We start from the raw sequence: 21,753 nt of genomic DNA, 5'->3' as shown, positions 1-21,753 counted from the left end.
AGTTTTTGATCAGCATGTCTTACTAAATACACACATACCTTTTTAGAATTTGGGATAATAAATGACCATGACTTTTATAGACGACAATTTTTTATGTGGATAATCTTAGTTATAATATTGAGATTATTGAGGTTGTTTAGGCTGCATATAAATGGAGTTAATGTTTAACTTAAAATGTGGCTGTCAAAGAACCCCTAAATGAGTTTGATGAAGTATTGTTGCAGAATGCTCCATCACTGTCAGTCCCTTCATTACGCTGCACGACTCCGACTGCTGGAGCGCTCTTAACAGAGCAGTAAAAATATAATGGCAAAGCTACTGTGCTGAGACTATTAATACTGCGGCCAAGTTTAGTACTCTCCTCAGTGATGGAAACAAAAACATGAAGTAAAATAAAAATAGTGCTGCTTTAAATCTCTTTAGAAGTTCAATGCATGGTGAAGCAGCCTTTTCAGATATTTGATGAATGCTCTCTGAGGTATTTTAAAACAAACGTTAAAATCCGCTGCTGAAAAAAAGCATTTGAAATGTTTATATATTATTTTCTGTTAAATAAACAGAAAACCAGGCATTTGCAGACAGGAATAGGTTGATCGAGGGCTGTTAAACAAATGAATACATCATTTTATTAGATTTTTCTGGCAATGTACAGGCAAACAACTATACAAAAGAATACCTTGTACCCAACTTCTACAGCAGAGGGGGACCTTGTACAACTCAAAGCAGATATATTATTCTGCAGAAGTACCTTAGATCTTTTCTATGCTTTAGTCAATACATGAATCAGTCAAGGTTTGTTTAGTTTAATCAGTATAGGTATTTGTAGCGCATGAAAACGGAAGGCTAATTTTAGATATTAGGCTTTGCTTTGTAATGTAGTTTGCTTGATCAAATTAACACACTGGGGATTGTTGCTGGTCCAGATTATTGATCGAAACATCTTTCTTTTGAGAAATAAAAAAATATAAAAAGCAAATATCTGTAACAGAGTTTATAAAGCTGGACAGCTTATTTAATTTATATCAAACTGGTCCTCTCAGTTATAGCAGTCTTCTTAAAAGCCATGACATGCACCTCCCTGACATCTTTCTGTTTTACACTACATTTCTTTGATTTGCTGACTTTTTTTTTTTTTTCCCCTCTTTGCTTTATCTCTTTTGACTTTTTTTTTTTTTTTTGTATTCATTATTTCTATTCATACACAAGAAGAATGGGCAGTGTCATCAAGTCACTGGTTTGTAGGAAGCACCATAGTGAATCTTCTTAACAGCAAAATAAGTAGATTACTCCAATGGGGAGCTGGATGTGGCAGGAAAGTGTTTTATATATATATTTTGCCTCCAAGCCTTCAAGATCCCCAGAAGCCTGTACTGTGAACCCATGCTACCTAATAGTGTGTTGCTGCGGGTTGTGATTGGCTGGTGCTGATGCTCTTGATCAAAGCCTGTTAAAGGAAGCAGAGCCCACCAGGAGGGCACAGTAATGCTACCAGAGAACAGACTGCTAATTTTATTGACAGAAGCTGCTTGTGCTCCCTCTATAAGGCATATTCATTAAAGCCTGCTTAACTCCCCAAAGGAAGCAATGTTTTTAGGAGATAGTAGATTACCTTGTAGTCTCTGTGCAACATAGGACTCGGTCAATGCCTTTATTATCTCCAATGATTTAATCAGACTACCACTTTGTCACCCTCAGTCGAAAAACATTTTTTTCTTTCTTTTTTTCCACATTCTTAAATTGCCATTTTTCCGTAAGCCTACATTAGCGTAAACAGATACGGCAGCATTTTGTTCTTGCATTTTATTTGTATAGTGTTTATTCAGTGGGTTATAGTACATGTAAATCAACAAAGAGCAAGCTAAAGGTGGCATTGACTAGAAAAACCCCTGCAAATAAATGAAGTATAAACCTTGAGAGTAACTGGATTCAACAGGGGACTCTTTTATATACCAAATGAATCACATTGATCTATGCATATTTTGAACATTTTAGGTTTGCTCACAAAGCATCAGGAAATCCAATAATAAAATGTAATGCAATTTATCAGAGTATTGACTGGAATGCCATATTGCTTATCCTTTTTTTTATTACCAAATTTTAAACAGAAAAAATGGTCATAATGTTCCATAACAACCTCTGTTTGTCTGACTAATCCTCTTACATGAGCGTTGTGGTGGCCAAGAATTGTGTAATGCTAAAATTTTAAGTTTGAATGTTAAACTCAACCCATCTTAAACCCATTTTTAAGCATCTTTGATTGAGTTAAATTGACTGGCCTCAGTGGCCTCCTCTCTTAATCAGGGTGAGGGTGAACCCCCTTGTGTACACTACAGCATAACTTCAGCTTAGGAGTATAGAGGATTGTGAGTTGATGTGTGCAGAATTGCAAGGAGGTTTGAAGTCCGGTATCGGATCAGTAGGTTTTTGTAACAGGTGCTGGTGCTGTTAAAGAGAATGGTGAGTGTTTATATATTTTTTAAGAGCTCTCTTAGTGTTTAGAGCTTAGGGATTGTCACCGATTTGGTTGGCAGCAGTTTGCAGGGTCACTTGGCTTCTGGCATGTTTAGCATGACAGCTGTCCTCTCTGCAGTGTTGTACCTCAGGGGTGAGTGCTCATTCTGCCTTTGATGCAAATAATAAAATCTCTCAGCTCTTCCCGCTTCATGTGTTAGAAAGAAGACCATTTGACGGTCACGTGTAGCTAGGGTATTCACACAACGGGCACTTATTAGGAACATTATACTAATATTGGGTAGGGCTTTCTTTTTGTCTCAGTACAGCCTCAAGTCTTTGTGGTGTGAATTCCACAAGATGTCCTTTGAGATTCTGTTTCATGTTGACATGATTGCAGACTGCAGGTCTCGCAGATTTTCTATGTAGCAAGTGTCCAAAGGAACCTTCAACTTGTTGTCATGATGTTAGGGTCATGAGACAATTTTGAGGTGAACTTTTCTCTAACATGGCACTTTATCGAGTTGAATGTAGCTATTAGAAGATGGTAAATTGTAGCCATGAAGTGAGGAACATGTTTCAAACTGGCTGTGGCATTCAAGCGATGATTGATTGGTATTAACAGGCCCAGCCTGGACTGTTGACACAAGGAAGGTTGGGTACATGGATTCATGCTGTTGGTGGCAAATTCTGACCTTACCATCTGTGTGCCTCAGCAGAAATCAAAATCCATTAGACCAGGCCCAAACCCCCACACCCACCACGTATTCAACTGTAAATGTGTGTATACTACAGCCTCAGATTTTAGTTTTTGTCTGAGAGAAGTGCACATCGTGGCATTATGTTGTTGTTGTTGTCCATCTGCCTCAATGACTAATGTGCATTCTGAGATCCTTTTCTGCGCACCACATTTGTACAGAGTGGTTATCTGTGGTTACTGTAGCTTCTCTGTCAGTTTGAGCCAGGCTGACTGTTTTCCAGAGACCTCTCTCATGAAGGCAGTGTTTCTATCTTCAGAACCGGTGCTCACTGGATTTTCTTTTTTTTATTGCATCGTTGTAAGTATATTAAGAGACACAAAATCCCATGTTGCCCAAAGCTGCTGGCTCATACCTGCAAATGCACTGCTGTGCCACATATTTGGCAGATTAAATTATTTTAGACCTGTCTGTTCTGCAAGTTATTTTTTGTACATAGGTAGTGTTTTTTTCATTTGATATTTAATTTTCTAAAGATATGATCTACGTAACTTATTTCAGAATACTTTATTCCTTCATTCATTCACTCCCTCAAAATGTGAAATTGTCAGGATTTTGTCCTTTTAGGAAAAAACCTTGAAGCTAAAACACTAAAGAATCCATAGCGCTAGAATTAACCGTTTTCATTTATGAGCAAAACAAATTGTATTTTCGGTACTGAGTGAGTTGCCACAGTGACAGTTTTTTTTTTTTTTTAATTGTTGTGTATGTTTTCAAGTTTAATATTAATAATAAATGTTTAAAAAATGTTAGTTGGAGACTGAACAAGCTTGTGGTCTGCCATAATTTGCTCAGATTTTAACTATGTTCTTAACTAAGTTTCTGATACATGTCTCTTGTCCTTCTTATAACACCCCCTCCCATGTCTACCATTTGGGAAAACATTTTAAGAAAGATTTAAGATTTTTATTTGTATTTTTTTTTATCTTTTCAGTGTTCCTCTGCCTGCAGTGACTGATATAATGCAGTACAGAACAAGCTGAACATCAGATTAATTTATTATATTAGGGAATGTGCAAAAGAGCAATGCCACTCAGTTGTGCTGTGGGGATAATGGGAGTTTCAGTCTATGTAATTGGAACAGTGTTGTGATTAGGTTGTAATGGCAGGAGCAGGGAATGGGGCTTGGCAATATGAAGATGGTATCAGTTTTGCAAATTAATTTATTTACAATATTGTTTATACTTCTATTGTCCAACTGTTTTTGTTGGCCTATCTTATTACATAGTTTTATTTTTTAATACTACACTTTGGTGCAAATTTGATTGGTCAGAAGTATTTTTTATTTAATTTTTTTTTTTTTATGTATCAGAACAGCTCATATTAAAGTTTGTATAATCCTCTCACTGTTACAGTAATAGTTTGTATACAGTGAGTTGTTTTGTTGGTGCTTCATATAAGCTAATTACCATTATTATTATTATTTTATTACTTTTTTTTAGATTGATGACCTTTACTGATGAACACATCTAATCATTGATGTGATTTTTTTTATTATTATTTTTTTTTTGGAAGGCTTTTGTTTGGAGATGTTTTAACTTCATTACCTACTATTAACTTTGAGAGAGTAAGGGGAAAGCTGGTGAGGGAATGAGTTTGAGGGATTGTTGCTATACAGTGATGCCAGGAAATGACTTGTCCTGCGGATGCCCACAACATCCGATTCCACATCTTGTTCATTCATATAAAAATTTTGCAAAGCCGGTATAAACTGGATAATGCATAATAGATCATTCTGTTATATGAAAATACATATTGTTCTCGTTGTAGCAGCGAGGCTCGTTGTTAGTCCTTACAGAAATATTTTGAAACCAACAACTTTTCACAGTTTTATAAACACTGCCATTGTACTTTGCTGGCAAAGCTAAAAATAATGGAATGCATTCCAAGTATTGCGATCAGCCGTGCAAGTCTTACTGTCTGCCATGCTAGGCAGAGCGCTACCTGATCCAGTAGCAGCCTCAGGTGGATTGCCTCTGTCTATGCCAGATGTGAACATTGTGTGGTATTTAGGATTTATGTGATTTAGAGTTCATTACACCCAGATTATTACCCCCAGCCCACAGTGTTCACCCTAGACACACTACAGCAGGGACAGTTAGGACACCAGTGAAGCAGCACTTATTCGCACATAGACAGCAGAGGACAGATCGGCAGTGGACTTTATTGACTGAATTAATATCATGTATCCTGCAATAACAGTAAAATAGGACTAGGGTCATAAAACAAACGTTTCCTTTGTGACCAAGCAGAAAGTAGAGTCTGCCAGCTTTGGTTTGTCATTTATTGTCCAGTGCCCTTTACTTTTATAGGTGTTTTTTGCTGATCATTGCATCTTCTCACTCTCTACAAGGCCCATCTTGCCACACTTCTTAGCTCATTGTAATTAAATCCTCTTTGGAACTGTCATGCATTGAGACTATTAAACAGGTTGATATGACCTGTGTCATTGCCGTGTATATAGCTTAAAAATCAGGGAGCTCCATCAACTTCTATAAGAACCACCTTCTTTTTCTTTCAGCTGCTCCCATTAGGGGTCGCCACAGCGAATCATCCATCTCCATACCCCCCGTCCTCTACATCTGCCTCTTTCAAACCAACTACCTGCATGTCTTCCTTTACCACATCCATAAACCTCCTTCTTGGCCTTCCTCTTTTTCTCCTTCCTGGTGGCTCCATCCTCAGTATTCTCCTACCAATATAACCCATGTCCCTCCTCTGCACATGTACCTGCAAAACTTCCTACATGCGCTGTCCCTCTAATAAACTTGTTTGTAATCCTGCCAATCCTCATCACTCCCAACAAAAATCTCAACTTAACATCTTAACATCTTAAGCTCTGCTACCTCCAGCTCCACCTCCTGTTTTTTAGTCAATGCCTCTGTCTCTAAACCATACAACATAGCAGGTCTCGCCACAGTCCTTAGACCTCGTCCGTCAACCTGTCCATCACTACTGCAAACAGGAAAGGGCTCAGAGCCGATCTCCGATCTCCACCCTGAACCAGTCTGTCTTTCCTACTGCACACTTCACTGCTGTCACACTGTCCTCATACGTGTCCTGCACCACCCTCACATACTTCTGACACACCTGACTTCCACATACAATACCACAACTCCTCTCTCGGCACCCTGTTGTACGCTTTCTCCAAATCCACAAACACACAATGCAATTCCTTCTGACCTTCTCTATCAACATTTACAAAGCAAGTAAGGCGTCTTTGGTGCTCTTCCTCTGCATGAAACCATACTGTTGCTCACAGGTGGTCACCTCTTCTCTCAGCCTGGCTTCCACTACTCTTTCCCATAACTTCATGGTGTGACTGATCAACTTAATTCCCCTGTAGTTACTGCAGGTCTACACATCTCCCTTATTCTTAAAAACCGGTACAGCACACTCCTTCTCCATTCCTTATTTATCTTGTTGAACAATCTGGTTAAAAACTCCACTGCCATCTCTCCTAAACATCTCCATGCTTCTACCGGTATGTCGTTTAGTCCAACAGACTTTCCAGTGTTCATCCTCTTAATCGCTGCTCTCACTTCCTCCTTACTAATCCCATCCACTTCCTGCTTCACCATCTCCACATCATCCAACCTTCTCTCTCATTTTTCTAATTCATCAGCTGCTCAAAATACTCCCTCCATCTTCTCATCACACTCCTCACTAGTCAACACATTTCCATCTCCATCCTTTACAGCTCGTTCCCTCTGCCTGGCAAATCGGTATAAACGTCTACCAGAACCTACTTTTTTTTTTTTATTTATTTTTTTTTATTTTGTATTTTTTATAAATCAAATGGCAATTTGGTACCCATCATGAATTATTCAGTGTAACAGTAACAATATGGAAATGTACAGTGCATTGCTTCCATTTGTCAAACAATTGTATGATTTTATAAACAATAATGAACTATTATAATGGAAATATATATCTGTTGAAAAGAACACCTATTTAACATAACACACTGTTGGTCTTTAACAGCACAAACTGCAAATATTCCATTTCTAAATGTTGAATTCTAATTTTGTCCTGTATAAAAACCAAGTGGTGTACATCCCTAATTTTATCACGAGTGTTTACTTTCAAATGGTTAACAAAGAGTACTACTACCTCTTCTTTCCGCTTCTCCTGTTAGGGGTCGCCACAGCGGATCATCCGTCTCCATACCCCCTGTCCTCTACATCTGCCTCTTTCAACCCAACTACCTGCATGTCTTCCTTCACCACATCCATAAACCTCCTCCTTAGCCTCCTTTGCCTGGTGACTCCATCCTCAGCATTCTCCTACCGATATACCCCATGTCCCTCCTCTGCACGTTTAAACCATCTCAATCTCGCCTCCCTCACCTTGTTTCCAAAACGTGATTAACAAAAAGTACAATAATGTTTATTTGAAAACTTAATGATGGTCCCTGAGTTTTGCACTGCCTTGTACAGACACAAGAAAGAGCATGTCACATGTAAAATATGGCATGTTAATAAAGAGATCTTTTTCACTATTAATGGGGCAGTAGGGCGAGGAGAAGAGTATTCACCCACAATAGAGATACGATTCTGCAGGTGTTTAGAATGAGTCAGTTTGCTCCACTTCAGTGCAGTATGTTGTTGCTTTTTATGAACCCATAATACGTCTTTTTCTCCACCAAACACCTTTAATGCATTTGAAAGCTTTGGGTACAGGCAGAAATGTTTCGTGCTTATTAGATTTCTGAATGCAGACTGCTGGATTATTTTCTTTTGAGTGATGTCCGTGTTACTGGGCAGTTGGCAGGTATAAAGATGAGATTTTGCTCATAATTCTACTTATTGCTACATGTCCAGCCTGCACTACATAGCTCAATCCTTAAGGTGGCAACATTTCAGTTTTAAAATTAAACCAGTTATTTTTCCATTGTAATCGTTCATGTATTCTGTAAAAAAGACTGAATAATCAGAATGACACTTTACTGCTTTGGTGTTTGGAAGAACAGATTTGTTCAGACATTGTATTATGTCTGGCTCATTCATTAGTTTTGAACTTGTTTTGGATATATGCAATAACAGTAATAACAGCAAACCTACATGGACATTTATTGAGTTAAATATCTTCCCTTAGGTGAATGTATTTTTGTTTGTGTTTGTTTTTTAGGAGCAAAATATTGTTTCTGGTAATTACACATGCAGTGGATAGGCAATGTTCCTTTCATCCAACTCTGTCTCTGTTTTCTGGTAGCATTGCCAGGAACACTAGCCTTATTGTTTCACAGAGCCATTTTCTAAATATTTGCTTCGATAAAATGATTATATCTGTAAGCTTTAAATCTAATCTTGCGCCAAGTTAATTTAGTTTTATGTTTTTATATTGTGTGTGTCTGTGTGTGTTTGTGTAGGTAAAATGTATCTTCAGTCGCTCCTACGGTGAGGTGGTGTGTCTAACGTCACCTGGGGAGGAGGACCGCAAAAAGTTCTTCACTGATCTCATACTGGTGCAAGCAGCCAGGTCACCACTTCGCCCAAGAAAAAAAGGTATGCGGATCTATACAGATGCGAGTGTGTAGATTTCCCAAATATTGTTTGACTTGTTTTTTTCCCCACATCATACTGTCAGATGAGTCTCAGTGTCTCTTTAGAATAGCACACTAAATCCCAGCAAGTGTACCATTAGCATTGTAACATAGCTCCCTCTGTTTACTGCTCTGCCAGTGTTGATTGCATATAAGTTGCCATAACTTCAAATAGGCTAATTAGATTTATCAGGTTGACTGCAGCGTAAAAGAATTTAACATACCACACACGGTCTCTCCAGCTGCTGAGCAGGGCGTAGAACTGAAAAAGGACCATTAAGGTCTTTTTGCGAGGGAGGGACAGTATATGGGAATGCACTCATAGTGAACATAAATATATATAGCTTTATAAATCAGTCAGATATAATATGGTGCTTTTATTTTTACTGCCAATTATTTATTTGAATAGCTGATAACATGTGACCAAGCCCTTGGAGTAATGCATTTTATTTGTATAAACAAACAAACAAAAACAAATCTGTAGCCATTCAATTAACACAGCACACCTGACACCTTGAAAGCAGAGCTATTTACAGTGGTGTGATTTCTTCTTTTTTGCATGTTTGTCACACTTTAATGTTTCAGATCATCAAACAAATTTAAATATTAGTAAAAGATAACAAGTGAACACAACATGCCGTTTTTAAATGAAGGTTTCTCACACCACTGTACATGTTTATTCAGCATGCAGTGCCTGAGATGCGTGTGCTGCTTTCAGGAAAAAAACAAAACAAGCAGATGTGGAAAAAAACAAAACAAGCCTACAAATAAAGACCTTTTTAAGGTTTACTGTGTGTATAGTAGTTTTGTCCAGAGTTGTGTATTAAAACACATCAGGTGCCTTTGTACTTTTTCACTATAGCAATATATACTGAATTGAAAAATCCCTACTGTTTTCTCTGGTTTCTCATATACACCTCACTACCCGGTTTCTAAATCAATACTTTTACGAGGCCAGGTTTTCATGGATTTCTCACAGGTCTCAAGTAGACAAGAGTACTTGTGTAAGATGAACCAGCACAAAGTCATGTTTTGACAGTGGGGAAAGAAATAGGCCCCAGTCCTCAACTCGTGCGCAAGGTCAAGCCCCGAATGCTGTGTAAAATACAATAGTAACCGAAAGTTACATTTGATTTAAGTTGGAACGTTTAGAAGTTTGCAGGAGCAGGCAGAGCTGAAAGAATCCCCAAAGACTTTTAAAGCTTATGGGTACGTTGGATTACAGCAAAGCTTTGGATCAGGTGGTGTGGAATCTGCCGAGTCTGTTCAGTCCAGCAGGAATATACACGTGTTTAGTAATATACACGTGTGTTTTAGTTTAGTGGGTATGAAGAGAGAAAGAGGTCATTAAAATGTTAATGTAAACACAAACGCTCAATGATGTAACACAGAGCTGCTCTACTTCAGTAAAACCACAATAAGCTGAGATGTGAGAGACAGTAAATCTTTAATAGTTACATTGTTTTCGCCGTGGCTTGCTTACTTGATTATCCACATAAATTAGTGATGTTTAAGCCAGTGAGCAGACTTCTGAGCAGACACTGCCCAAAACCTGCTGCTAGCTGTTCCCCTTTAGCTATAGGAACATTCCAAAGTTGAACATCAGCATAATTTTTCCTTCCACTTATGCCACTTCAGTAGATTTACTTGTGGTAGTGTTTTGCCTCTTTGATCATTTTAAATTGGGATTTGTTTCATGTCTCGCAAGTTGTTGGCTTTCCCTGTGTAATGAAGTCAGACTTTGGACTTTGCAGGCATAAAATCACTTTCTGGGTCCACATCTGTAGGGATAATGTTTGATTCTAGCTATTACAATCACAATGTTCACGTTTCTCGCTATATAGTTTCCCCTGAGTAGCAGTGCGATTAGCACAGCTATTCTACTTGCTTGGGTGAAATTGCTATCCTCTGGCAAAATATATATTGGAGATGCTGAGTTTCGAAATTTCTGAGATTTGCCGTTTGTTGCATCAGCAGTTAGTGGGCTTGGGTGATCCAACAGAAATATTGTACATTGCTGATAGATTTGCTTTACGATCAGTATGTGTGAAAATAGTGTGTGTGTGTGTGTGTGTGTGTGTGTGTGTGTGTGTGTGTGTGTGTGTGTGTGTGTGTGTGTGTATATATATATATATATATATACATACACACACACACACACACACACACAGTGAAGAAAATAAGTATTTGAACACCCTGCTATTTTGCAAGTTCTCCCACTTAGAAATCATGGAGGGGTCTGAAATTGTCATCGTAGGTGCATGTCCACTGTGAGAGACATAATCTAAAAAATAAAATTCAGAAATCACTATGTATGATTTTTTTAACTATTTATTTGTATGATACAGCTGCAAATAAGTATTTGAACACCTGAGAAAGTCAATGTTAATATTTGGTACAGCCTTTGTTTGCAATTACAGAGGTCAAACGTTTCCTGTAGTTTTTCACCAGGTTTGCACACACTGCAGGAGGATTTTGGCCTCCTCCACACAGATCTTCTCTAGATCAGTCAGGTTTCTGGCCTGTCGCTGAGAAACACGGAGTTTGAGCTCCCTCCAAAGATTCTCTATTGGGTTTAGGTCTGGAGACTGGCTAGGCCACGCCAGAACCGTGATATGTTTTTTACAGAGCCACTCCTTGGTTATCCTGGCTGTGTGCTTTGGGTCATTGTCATGTTGGAAGACCCAGCCTTGACCCATCTTCAATGCTCTAACTGAGGGAAGGAGGTTGTTACCCAAAATCTCGCAATACATGGCCCCGGTCATCCTCTCCTTAATACAGTGCAGTCGCCCTGTCCCATGTGCAGAAAAACACCCCCAAAGCATGATGCTACCACCCCCATTCTTCACAGTAGGGATGGTGTTCTTGGGATGGTACTCATCATTCTTCTTCCTCCAAACACGTTTAGTGGAATTATGACCCAAAAGTTCTATTTTGGTCTCATCTGACCACATGACTTTCTCCCATGACTCCTTTGGATCATCCAAATGGTCATTGGCAAACTTAAGACGTGCCTGGACATGTGCTGGTTTAAGCAGGGGAACCTTCCGTGCCATGCATGATTTCAAACCATGACGTCTTAGTGTAATACCAACAGTAACCTTGGAAACGGTGGTCCCAGCTCTTTTCAGATCATTGACCAGCTCCTCTCGTGTAGTTCTGGGCTGATTTCTCACCTTCCTTAGGATCATTGAGACCCCACAAGGTGAGATCTTGCATGGAGCCCCAGTTCGAGGGAGATTGACAGTCATGTTTAGCTTCTTCCATTTTCTAATGATCCAACAGTGGACCTTTTTTCACCAAGCTGCTTGGCAATTTCCCCGTAGCTCTTTCCAGCCTTGTGGAGGTGTACAATTTTGGCTCTAGTGTCTTTGGACAGCTCTTTGGTCTTGGCCATGTTAGTTTCATGACTATGCTTAAGAACTGAAGCAATGCATCATATCGGTTCTTTTTTTTTCAATAACCCTGTATATATAGCGACTTGTTTTTAAACATCTCAGTAGTATTTATGCCTCGCAGTTACAATTCAAGTTAGAAGCTGTGTGTACCGCCAAAGGTGAAGGGTTTGAAATTGTATTCTTTGACTTCTGATTGGAAGACTGTGGGTATAAACAAACACCACTGCTACTGCTGAGCCCCTGAGCAAGGCTCTTAACCCTAAAGTGCTCAGTAGTATACACAAGATAATCGTAAGTCACTCTGGATAAAGACTTCCTCCAAATCCTGTAAATGTATTGGGAAATCAAAATTCTAATACTTAATTTTATTTAGAATTTAAACATGTGACTTTGTGAATGACACTTTTTCTGTAAGGAGTTTGTTTGAAGTCTGTTCTCTGTGTGTGTGTTCAGAATGTGATCTTGAGGTGCTGCCTCTGGTGGAAGAACCTGGCCCTCGGCAGCTCTCTCCAGAGGAGCAGAAGCGACTTGAGGAGCAGGAGGAGAACACCCTGCGCGAGCTCCGCCTCTTTCTCAGGGATGTCACCAGGCGGCTGGCCACCGACAAGCGCTTCCAGATCTTTAGCAAGCCTGTAGATATCGAGGAGGTAGGCTAGTAACGCTGCTCGGCTAAGACACTACATGTGCAGTAGATTTTTTATGTACTTGCAGCTGACTATTAGTTCAAGCTTTCTTGAAAACAAGCTAAAACTATAGATTGAGGTTCAAGTGTTCTCAGTTAATAAGTACATCAACTCTCATCTCCTAGCCTTCCACTAGACAAGTGACACTTCTGTGAAATGGGCAAGGCGCAGGACAAATATAATTATCATGATAATCATCTTAAAGTGGTTCGTTTTTACAGGCAATAAATATTTCCTGTGCAACTGTCTTTTAGGTATCAGATTACCTCGAGGTCATCAGAGAGCCTATGGATTTGTCCACCATCATGACAAAGATTGATACACAAAAGTACACAACTGCAAAAGACTTCCTGAAGGACATCGACCTCATCTGCAGTAATGCATTAGAGTATAATCCAGACAAAGATCCTGGAGGTGAGGATAAAAAGTGTACATTTAGTTATTTAATAATGGCTGGTTTATGTCTTTAAGGAAATGTTTGTGTTATAAATGAGCTTAATTGCAGATTTTCTTCTTTACTCATATGGTTATTCACATGGGTTAGATTGCGTAGTAGTTGTGTCATTAAGAGGAGGAAGAACAACAAACAGGCAAAGACATTTTTTGAGACAAATGAATACAATGAATTATTGATTTTAGTGAAATTTAGCTATAAATATTTATACTAAAGCTCAATCAATGAGAAAACAAATTTTCCCCCATTGTGTCTGGTTCTAGAAGTAGTCATGATTTAATGTCCCCCACTACTGCATTAAAGTGTGGTGATGTTCTTACTTGGGGAAAGAGTGTTTCTCATGAGCTAGTTCACACAATTAAGAAGTTCTTCATTATTTAAACCCAGCTCATAAATGTTTATATGAACTTTATATCCAGTGTGGATACACACACACACACACACACACACACACACACACTCAGTCAACTTCTGAATAATTTATATTGTTTGGAGGGCAGTGAATATTATAACTGCCAGTTTGCGACTAAAATACAATTGTTCTTAAGCAGAATCAAATAAATTTAATTACAGCCATGCAAATGTTCTCTTTTGTATGGAATTAAATATTTCTTCAGTAGCGGAAATCTGTATCCAGGAGTAATTGCCGGCAGACTAAAGGTTCTTGGGTAAATGCAGTGTGTGATCATGAATAAATCATACCTCTCCATTTAGCGAGGCGACATAGACCATTTGTTTAAATGCAGTGTCCACAAAGTAGCAACAGGACAATGCAAATAGCTGCTTTAATGTAGGGACCAAGAAGTCTTTGCATTTGGCCGAAGGAAAAACAAAGTGGAACATAGGCGCTGTTATTTCATTTGTCAACATTACTTTTCCTTTCAATGATGAGACTTAAAGACAAAGTGCTCCTGTTTTTTATGTCCAAACAAACACTCCAATTCATATAGTTTCTTTTATTTTACTGCCATCCCTGCCTCTGCCATTTATTTATAGAAAACTATTACACCATTACAGGTGGCTCTCAAACAGGGGGAGGGAGAAAAGGATCAGACATAGTCTCAGATAAATGTTTGTAGGAATCTCATTTGTCATTAAAATCTTCATAAAATTTGAAATATAAACTCATGAGACGTGGCTTTTAACCCAGTACTTTTCTGGATTGCTCCAGGACTGATTTCATGTATTTATATATGAAATAAAAATAATCTTCAATGCAGGAAATGTATATCCATGGCAGTTCATCATCTATAACTTAATATATTTTTGAGCAAAATCATGGACAGTAAAGCTCAAAGTGTCTTCTTTTTAAAGACATTTAAATTGTGTATGTAGCCCACTTTTATCAGGAACTGTTCACATTTAAATTTAGGTAGGGCATTTCAGCTGTGAGTCCCACAAGCTGTGGTGAAGGCTGGCAAAGGTGAAAAAGGTTTTTAACTGGACCTTTTTTCTTTCTTTTTTTTGTTTTTAAGTAACAAGTAAAATTTTGTGTAATCGTACAAATCTGAGATTTATTACTAAAAGATGTCAGAGCATGCTGAGCTGACATTCAGGCTGAAATTGAAATTCCATGAATTTGCAATTGAAAAAGATTTGATTACTCTGCATTGAATATTTTGGTTCTTCTGCCTTCATTCTCAGTGATGAACTGAATATTCATTCACTAACACTTGTTAGTTTATGATGAAACAGAGGGCATCTCCTTACTTCCTGTCTTACAAGAGTGTGATCAGTCATCACACTTTATTTTATTGATTTATTTTTTATAAACCTGAACAAAGAAAGGAATCAAAAGTAGGTTGTTCATGGAAAAAGATATCAATGGTCTTCATATCATGTTTTTGGTTACATGGCTACAGCATTGAACAGGATTAAGTGAAGTAGATATCTATTGCAATTAAGCAGACAGCACTAATACTCCTAAGGAATTAGCCTGCATTCATTTTTGGAGGCAACGGGAAATCAAACCTACAAACATGGCTTTCTTACGTATTCATCTAACTGTGTTACATCATTCGACATTCGAGTGATTTGCCATGAACAGAATTATGGCTTCGTCTTGATGACTCTGTTATATAGACCGTGGCACTGCTCAAGTTATTTATTCTCACATAGCAGCTGGGAGGAAGTTAAGCCACTCTATCTGTTGGCAGACATCAATATCTACACACTTAGCTAATAGCATTAACCTGAGCATTTTGGTCTCTTTATCAAGTACAAAGAGCAGATTTTAAATATATTAGCCACATTCATTACATAACTTTACACAAGCTGTGAGATATTTAGTGCCATTAATTGCTGAAGACCACATCTGCCTTCATAGATTAATATACTGGTTTGAAATATCAGCTATAGTAAATAGACCACTCTAAAAACAATTTATAAAAAAACATTAGTGCTGGTTAGAGGTTTGGAAATGCCTAGTATTTTTTTTGTGAGGTGCATTCATGTTTCTTTTGTTTGTATGCAACAAACTCTGTATTTCAACAGTATAAAGATTGACTTGGGGCCAAGCAACTATAAATGTGAAGATGATACATTTTTCAGGTCATCCTTTGTCTCATGGTCTTGTATGATGAAGTTGGTTTCAATCAGTTGCAGTCCTGATTTAATTGCATGGATATGAAGTTGGAGTTGGTAGTCATGTTGGTTCAGTTTTCCTTTAACCTGGAATAAATCACCAGGCTTTTCTGCTCAAAAACAATTTCAAACCATTAGGGCATGTCTGGTAACTTCTTCTCTCCTGTTCTCCATCTTATTCAAGTTCTACAGTTAGATCCAAAAAATGTCAGTTTTGGACTCATCTGTCAATAAACTTTCTTCCAGTGATTCACTGACTGAATCTTGTGGGGTTTTGTTTGTTTGTTTGTTTTTATTTTACCTGGTTTGTTGGATATAAACACAATGAACATGCAGGTGTTTCTTTCTGTAAACCAACAAAAGATTATCGAATGCATTTTTGACAAGCACTGTGGACATAAAGGTCCATTTATAGAAACCGTGATTGGATCGTCCAATATTGTAAACCTGTCAATGTTTCTTTTATTTTGTTTTCATGCTTTTAATGATGTATTTTCTCAGGGTGGGATTTTCACCATATAAACCTGTTTTCAAGTCTTTTAAGCACACCAGCTTTGTTTGATCTACACTGAGCATTAGGTGTTAGAGGACCTTATTCTTTCTGACCTCTGGTTATGCTTTACCATAAGTAAAATATTATAAATATTATATATCCTAAAAGAGACAAACTTGAAGTTTAGTCGAAAGGTAATTGTTGGAATTTGCCACTGATGATTAAAACTTGAAGGTGACCCCGATCATGATTTTCTTTCCAGTCGGGATTCTTGTGTTTTGTAGATGTCACACAAAAGCACAGCTTACGGTTTCAACTTGATTCAGATTGTATTTAAGGACTAATGATGTTGAATTGTTTCACAGATAAGATAATCCGGCATAGGGCTTGCAGCCTTAAGGACGCGGCTCATGCAATGATCGCCTCCGAGCTGGACCCCGAGTTCGACCGCATGTGTAAAGAGATTAAAGAGTCTCGACAGAAAAGAGGTGAGTTACCTAGTCATGTTAACTGTCAACACTTTCTTAAATTTGATCTTTTACAGATAAAGATATTCTCTTTTACTATTATTCTTTGCCTCCTCCATTACTTTTCCATTACATAATTTTTCATATTACAGTGGAACCCGGTTATCTCGCCCTCGGTTACCTCGACAACCCCATTAAGTCGACGTTTTTGAAGTGGAACTGCCAAATTCTCGCTTTGTCTTAGCATTTTTTATCGGTTATGTCAACTTTTTTATGTCGCCGAACCCTAATATCTCGAGCACAAGGGGGAAAATTTTGCCATTTAACGTCGGTTATCTCGGTGCAGCCGCAGAAGAACTCGCGGAAGTGGCGGAAAAATCAAGGCTTACAGCTGCTACAGGTGTTGTATTGTATACTGGTGAATCTCTGCTGTTAGTTAGTGCACATATGCCTTTTGTTGCTAAATGTTATGCGATGAACGGGAGGTGAAAGTAGAAGCGTGGCGCTGAACAGCACACGAGAGAACGTGGGATGAGCAGCAAAAGCATAGAATGAACACCGGCAGGATCGGGGGGAATCCGCGGTGCGCTTTAGGAAGAAAAGCGCAGCCGTTGAGAGAGTGCCGGTGGGAAGACACGTACCGGGATACGCATGCCCGATAAAAACGACCGCCGTGAACCAACATATACCAACAATAACGGACAGTGAGAGTGTGGAAGTTTAAATAGGAGCTGGTGATGATGCTAAACGAGCACCATATGTGCGCGAATGAAGCTGGGAGCTTCAGAGAAAGCGGCCGAGAAAGCACCTGACACGCTGCAGGGGGCCGAAGGGGGCGTGGCAGGTGAAATCCTGACAGATAAACATGTACTGTATGTATTTTTATAGCATGCCTTCATCAAACAAATCGCGGCAACACTGTTGTGTAAAAAAACCCTTCAAAAACACGTGCATGCACATTCTCATTTATTAACGCACATCATGTACATAAAGAAATTTCAAGCACGTTAATGTATTGCCGCCATTTTGATTGAGTTTATCTCGATCATCGGTTACCTCGATGCTTTTTGGCGACCACCTAGGACATCGACATAACCGGGTTCCACTGTACCTGAATTTTCTGAAATTAGGTATAACTATAAGATACGATTAAGGTAATCGTGAGCTATTTCTTATAGTCGAGCCAAGGTTTCTCACTCATAGTTCCGCTTGCAATCCAAGACGCACACCCAGTAGTCTCCTCTAGGCTGCTTCAATTTGTTTTCATTTGCATTCTATAGAGCTGAATTGTTCATGAACAGTACTGGTGAATATTTTATGTGGTGCACTGGAGATGTTAAAGGTATCAGTTTTGTGGAGTGTAGGTGGTGAATCTCATTTGCATTTACAGTCTATTAATTCTGTGTTGTATTAAGGCAAGTAGAGCTTCTGTCAGCAAGAAGCAGTAAGGCTTGAAAGAGTCAAGAATGCACCAAGTCATCCTGTGCCTTACTTTATTTAAACACTGATGTGTGAAGACACAGTAGGCCACATGCTTGTCTATTGTTCTTGCATTGTCCGTGGTTTCGTTACAAGTGCTTCTGTGTGACTTCACCAGATTTCCAGATGCCACAGCAGCCAGCTGCCACTCCAACATCTGTAACAGGCAGAAGGCCTGTTGCTGAAGATGAAGCCACTAGCAGCACCTCTCAGATTGATGTGCCGGAAAAGCAACCCAGCAGTGAGTACATAAAACACAAAATCACCCGCAATATCTTATGCCAGCTTATATAGTTACTATGACTAGCATTCTGTTACCTGTAATATGGGGGTGTGTTTTTGTGTATTTATTGATTTGATGACAAAGATTTTTGATAAAATCAAAATACCGCTATTGTATGGCAGCTTGGGTTTTGATGCGTATGGTTTGGATAATCTTTAAACTGGGCAATAAAAGAAAATGTGGGTAATTTCTTTTTTTTTTTTTTTTTTTTTTTGGGGTTTGTTTTTGTTTCGTTTTTTCTTTAAAAGAATCCAGAATAAAATTTTAAGTGTATATACTGTAGAGTCTGCTTAGATAGATAGATTGTTTTTCTATGATTATTAGCATTACATTATTTCTTAGAATGTGCCAAAAAAATCTCCCCGATTTCTTCTTTTTAAAACATTAAATCCTTAATTTTTTTGGACTTATGCTGTTAGACATGGCAGCACTCTGAAACTCATCGTCCAGCCCTGGTACTGAGGGCTAATCAGTCCTTATAAAAGGCACCTCCATACAAGAACTGTAACCATAAAAGTGCACAGCTGCTCAGAGAAGCAAGCACACGGCCTCCTCATTACACACACTCACCGACTCCCCTGCGGAGCAAAGTGCCGTACTAGCCACATCCACAAGTCACAGAGCTATCCTGAGGCTTGAAGAGACCCGCAGGACGACAACACAGCAACAAGGGGGTAACAAGTAAGCTCAGTACGCATTTGATGTAGTCACCTAAAGAAGTCATGACGCCGACATGGGGGACATCGTCTTAGGCTGCATGATGTGCTTTTTAGCTCATTATTGGAAGGCTTTGAGTTCCACACAACCAGAGCAGATTTACCAGTTAGGCTGTGGAAAACAGATGCTCATTGTTGTTGTAGGGTAACTAAACTATTCTTTCAGTTCTCAGCCAATGGGGGCTCATTAGATTGAGGAGAAGATTTCAGATAGTGTAACTGGATGGTGCCAGATGGGCTTCAGGGCATCAATTAATAATTATTGCACTTGCAGTGGACCTGAGGAAAACTTGGTGAGTGATGCTGCAATATCTCAGAGTAAAACATATGGCATTCCTCTACCATTAGTTATTTTCTTTCTTATTTTTTTGCTTGTCATTTTTAGTTTAGTTTTATTTTGCCGTTATTTTCGGGGGCAAGCAAATGTGTTGTCCAGGCTATTGGCATAATTACTTTCCAGTTTGGCAGGGAAGAAATAAAGAGCTTTTTATACCAGTCAACACTCATACGGATCAACAGATCATTTTCACTTCATTTTGATTTAGTTGGTTGCCCAGCTGGATAAATTGTTCTCACCTGCATTCAGTTTAATAGATTTAACTCTCACAGGACTGCGCATATCATCTAATTACTATTTACCGTAATTTCCGGACTATTAAGCGCACCCAAATATAAGCCGCACCCACTAAATTTGACAAAGATTTTTATTTTGAACATAAATAAGCCTACATTGAAACTAATGAACTTTACACAGGCTTTAAAGCGGAACCTCATCCATATTTATGATGTGGTGTGGCCTGATTCACTGGGAGCGCACCCAATTTGATATAAAGAATTTCACTGGTTCACCTTAACCTGTTCTGCAATTTCATTGGTCTAATGTTATGGGGCTCAGTTTTTTTGCTTGTGAAACCGGGAAAAACCCAGGAAAAACCCATAAATTAGCCGCTTAATTGTTTAAGCTGCGAGGTTCAAAGCATGGGAAAAAAGTAGCGGCTTATAGTCTGGGAAATACGGTACACTCCGTAATAACTGCGCAACAAAATATGATATTTTTAGTTTTCAGTCTTAAACTAAAAAATGAATATACCAACCCATTTTAATAACCTTGGCCTCCTTCTCGGCACATATCTGTTTTCCTGAAAACAGTTAATCAACAAATTGTTAAGGAAGCCAATAGAAATCAGTGCTAATAGTAAATTAGTAGCTTATGTTGCTGCATTAATGAGAAAATATTCACAAGACGGCAGGTGAAAGCAAGCTATAAAAGCCACGACTTTTGGTGCAACCATACAGATGTTTTTGAAACATCTGTAGGGTTCATTGTAATCTAAAACCATGAAGTTGATTTTACTGGGTGCAAAAAGTAAGAACTGGTGTGGAAATGCCCTTTGCTGTTTCTGTGACTGCCACAAGGTGGCATGTGTTTATCTAGAGATGTAATATAGTGGCCCTAAAGCTGAAGCTGTAAACTATCAGTTCATCTCCTGACATGAGAAATGAGACATAAGAAAATGACAGCTAGCTTTAATAAATAATACAGAATTGGACGTGAATCTTTTCCTATAAGTCCTTGCATTTAATCATTTTATATTTCTGAACAGATTTAACATTACATTTTTTTGTTAATAAATACTCTTTCACTCCTTTTGTTAATACATTTGCAATTTAATATGTTCCCTAAATGAATAACACAATGCACCAAACTAGGTTTGATAGGACGGTATATAATTTTTCTCACAGCTTAATACAAATTGTAATATGTTTTTAATAAAGGAGTAAATTCTTTGTAATCGCAGATGATGTTTTCACTTTTTCATGACCACTGATTTTGCATAAGTTTGTGTTAAAGCAGACAGAATGCATCTGGGATCATTCTTCTCTCCTGAAAGCTTATTATGCGTCGCCTATAAGTGACTTAACATTAGTATTATTGGTATTGCTTGTGTTCTTCTTATACAGTAATTCCCATCAGTTATTCATCCTAATGCATCAGTTATGCATCAGTTATTCTCCTAATGTTCTCTCTGTCTTTGTCATAACTTGCCATAACTGTCTAGGATGTAGGCAGCGAGGCGCAGCGAACACAAAGCTCATTATCACAGAGTTATTTCATCTCTCTTTCTGATCCGGACTTTTGCAAATATTCCGTTATATCCTATATGGTGTCGTCATAACAATATTTTTTGTTAAAGAAGTCCTGATTGTTACTATAAGATTATGGAAAATCAGGCTTACAAAGTTTTAGATTTTTTTTTTGTGTGTGTTTATTCGAAAGCTTTTTTAGGGCTGAATTTCAAAATGAGGTAAATCTGAATACTAAATGTGTTTTACATGCATAAAAACTGGGAGTGAAACGCCACATTTCAAAAACACTAAAATGGGGAGAAATAATAAATAAATAAATTAAAAAAAAAAAAAACACTGAATTCCTTAGAACACA

At 38.3% G+C, this 21,753-nt stretch overlaps 1 protein-coding gene across 1 annotated transcript in view; it reads left to right on the top strand.

The window, feature by feature from the left end:
- Nucleotides 1-21,753, top strand: part of atad2b (ATPase family AAA domain containing 2B) — a 61,791-nt gene that overhangs the window by 13,143 nt on the left and 26,895 nt on the right. The window contains 5 exon segments of the mRNA XM_046835930.1: nt 8,581-8,716; nt 12,606-12,799; nt 13,090-13,249; nt 16,731-16,853; nt 18,430-18,552. Of these exon segments, the coding sequence (XP_046691886.1) occupies nt 8,581-8,716; nt 12,606-12,799; nt 13,090-13,249; nt 16,731-16,853; nt 18,430-18,552 (736 nt within the window).

Source organism: Silurus meridionalis, chromosome 23, assembly GCF_014805685.1.
Source record: "Silurus meridionalis isolate SWU-2019-XX chromosome 23, ASM1480568v1, whole genome shotgun sequence".
NCBI classification, from domain to species: domain Eukaryota; kingdom Metazoa; phylum Chordata; class Actinopteri; order Siluriformes; family Siluridae; genus Silurus; species Silurus meridionalis.
The sequence above is the reverse complement of the archived record's forward strand: the minus strand, read 5'-3'. Positions and strand labels throughout refer to the sequence as shown.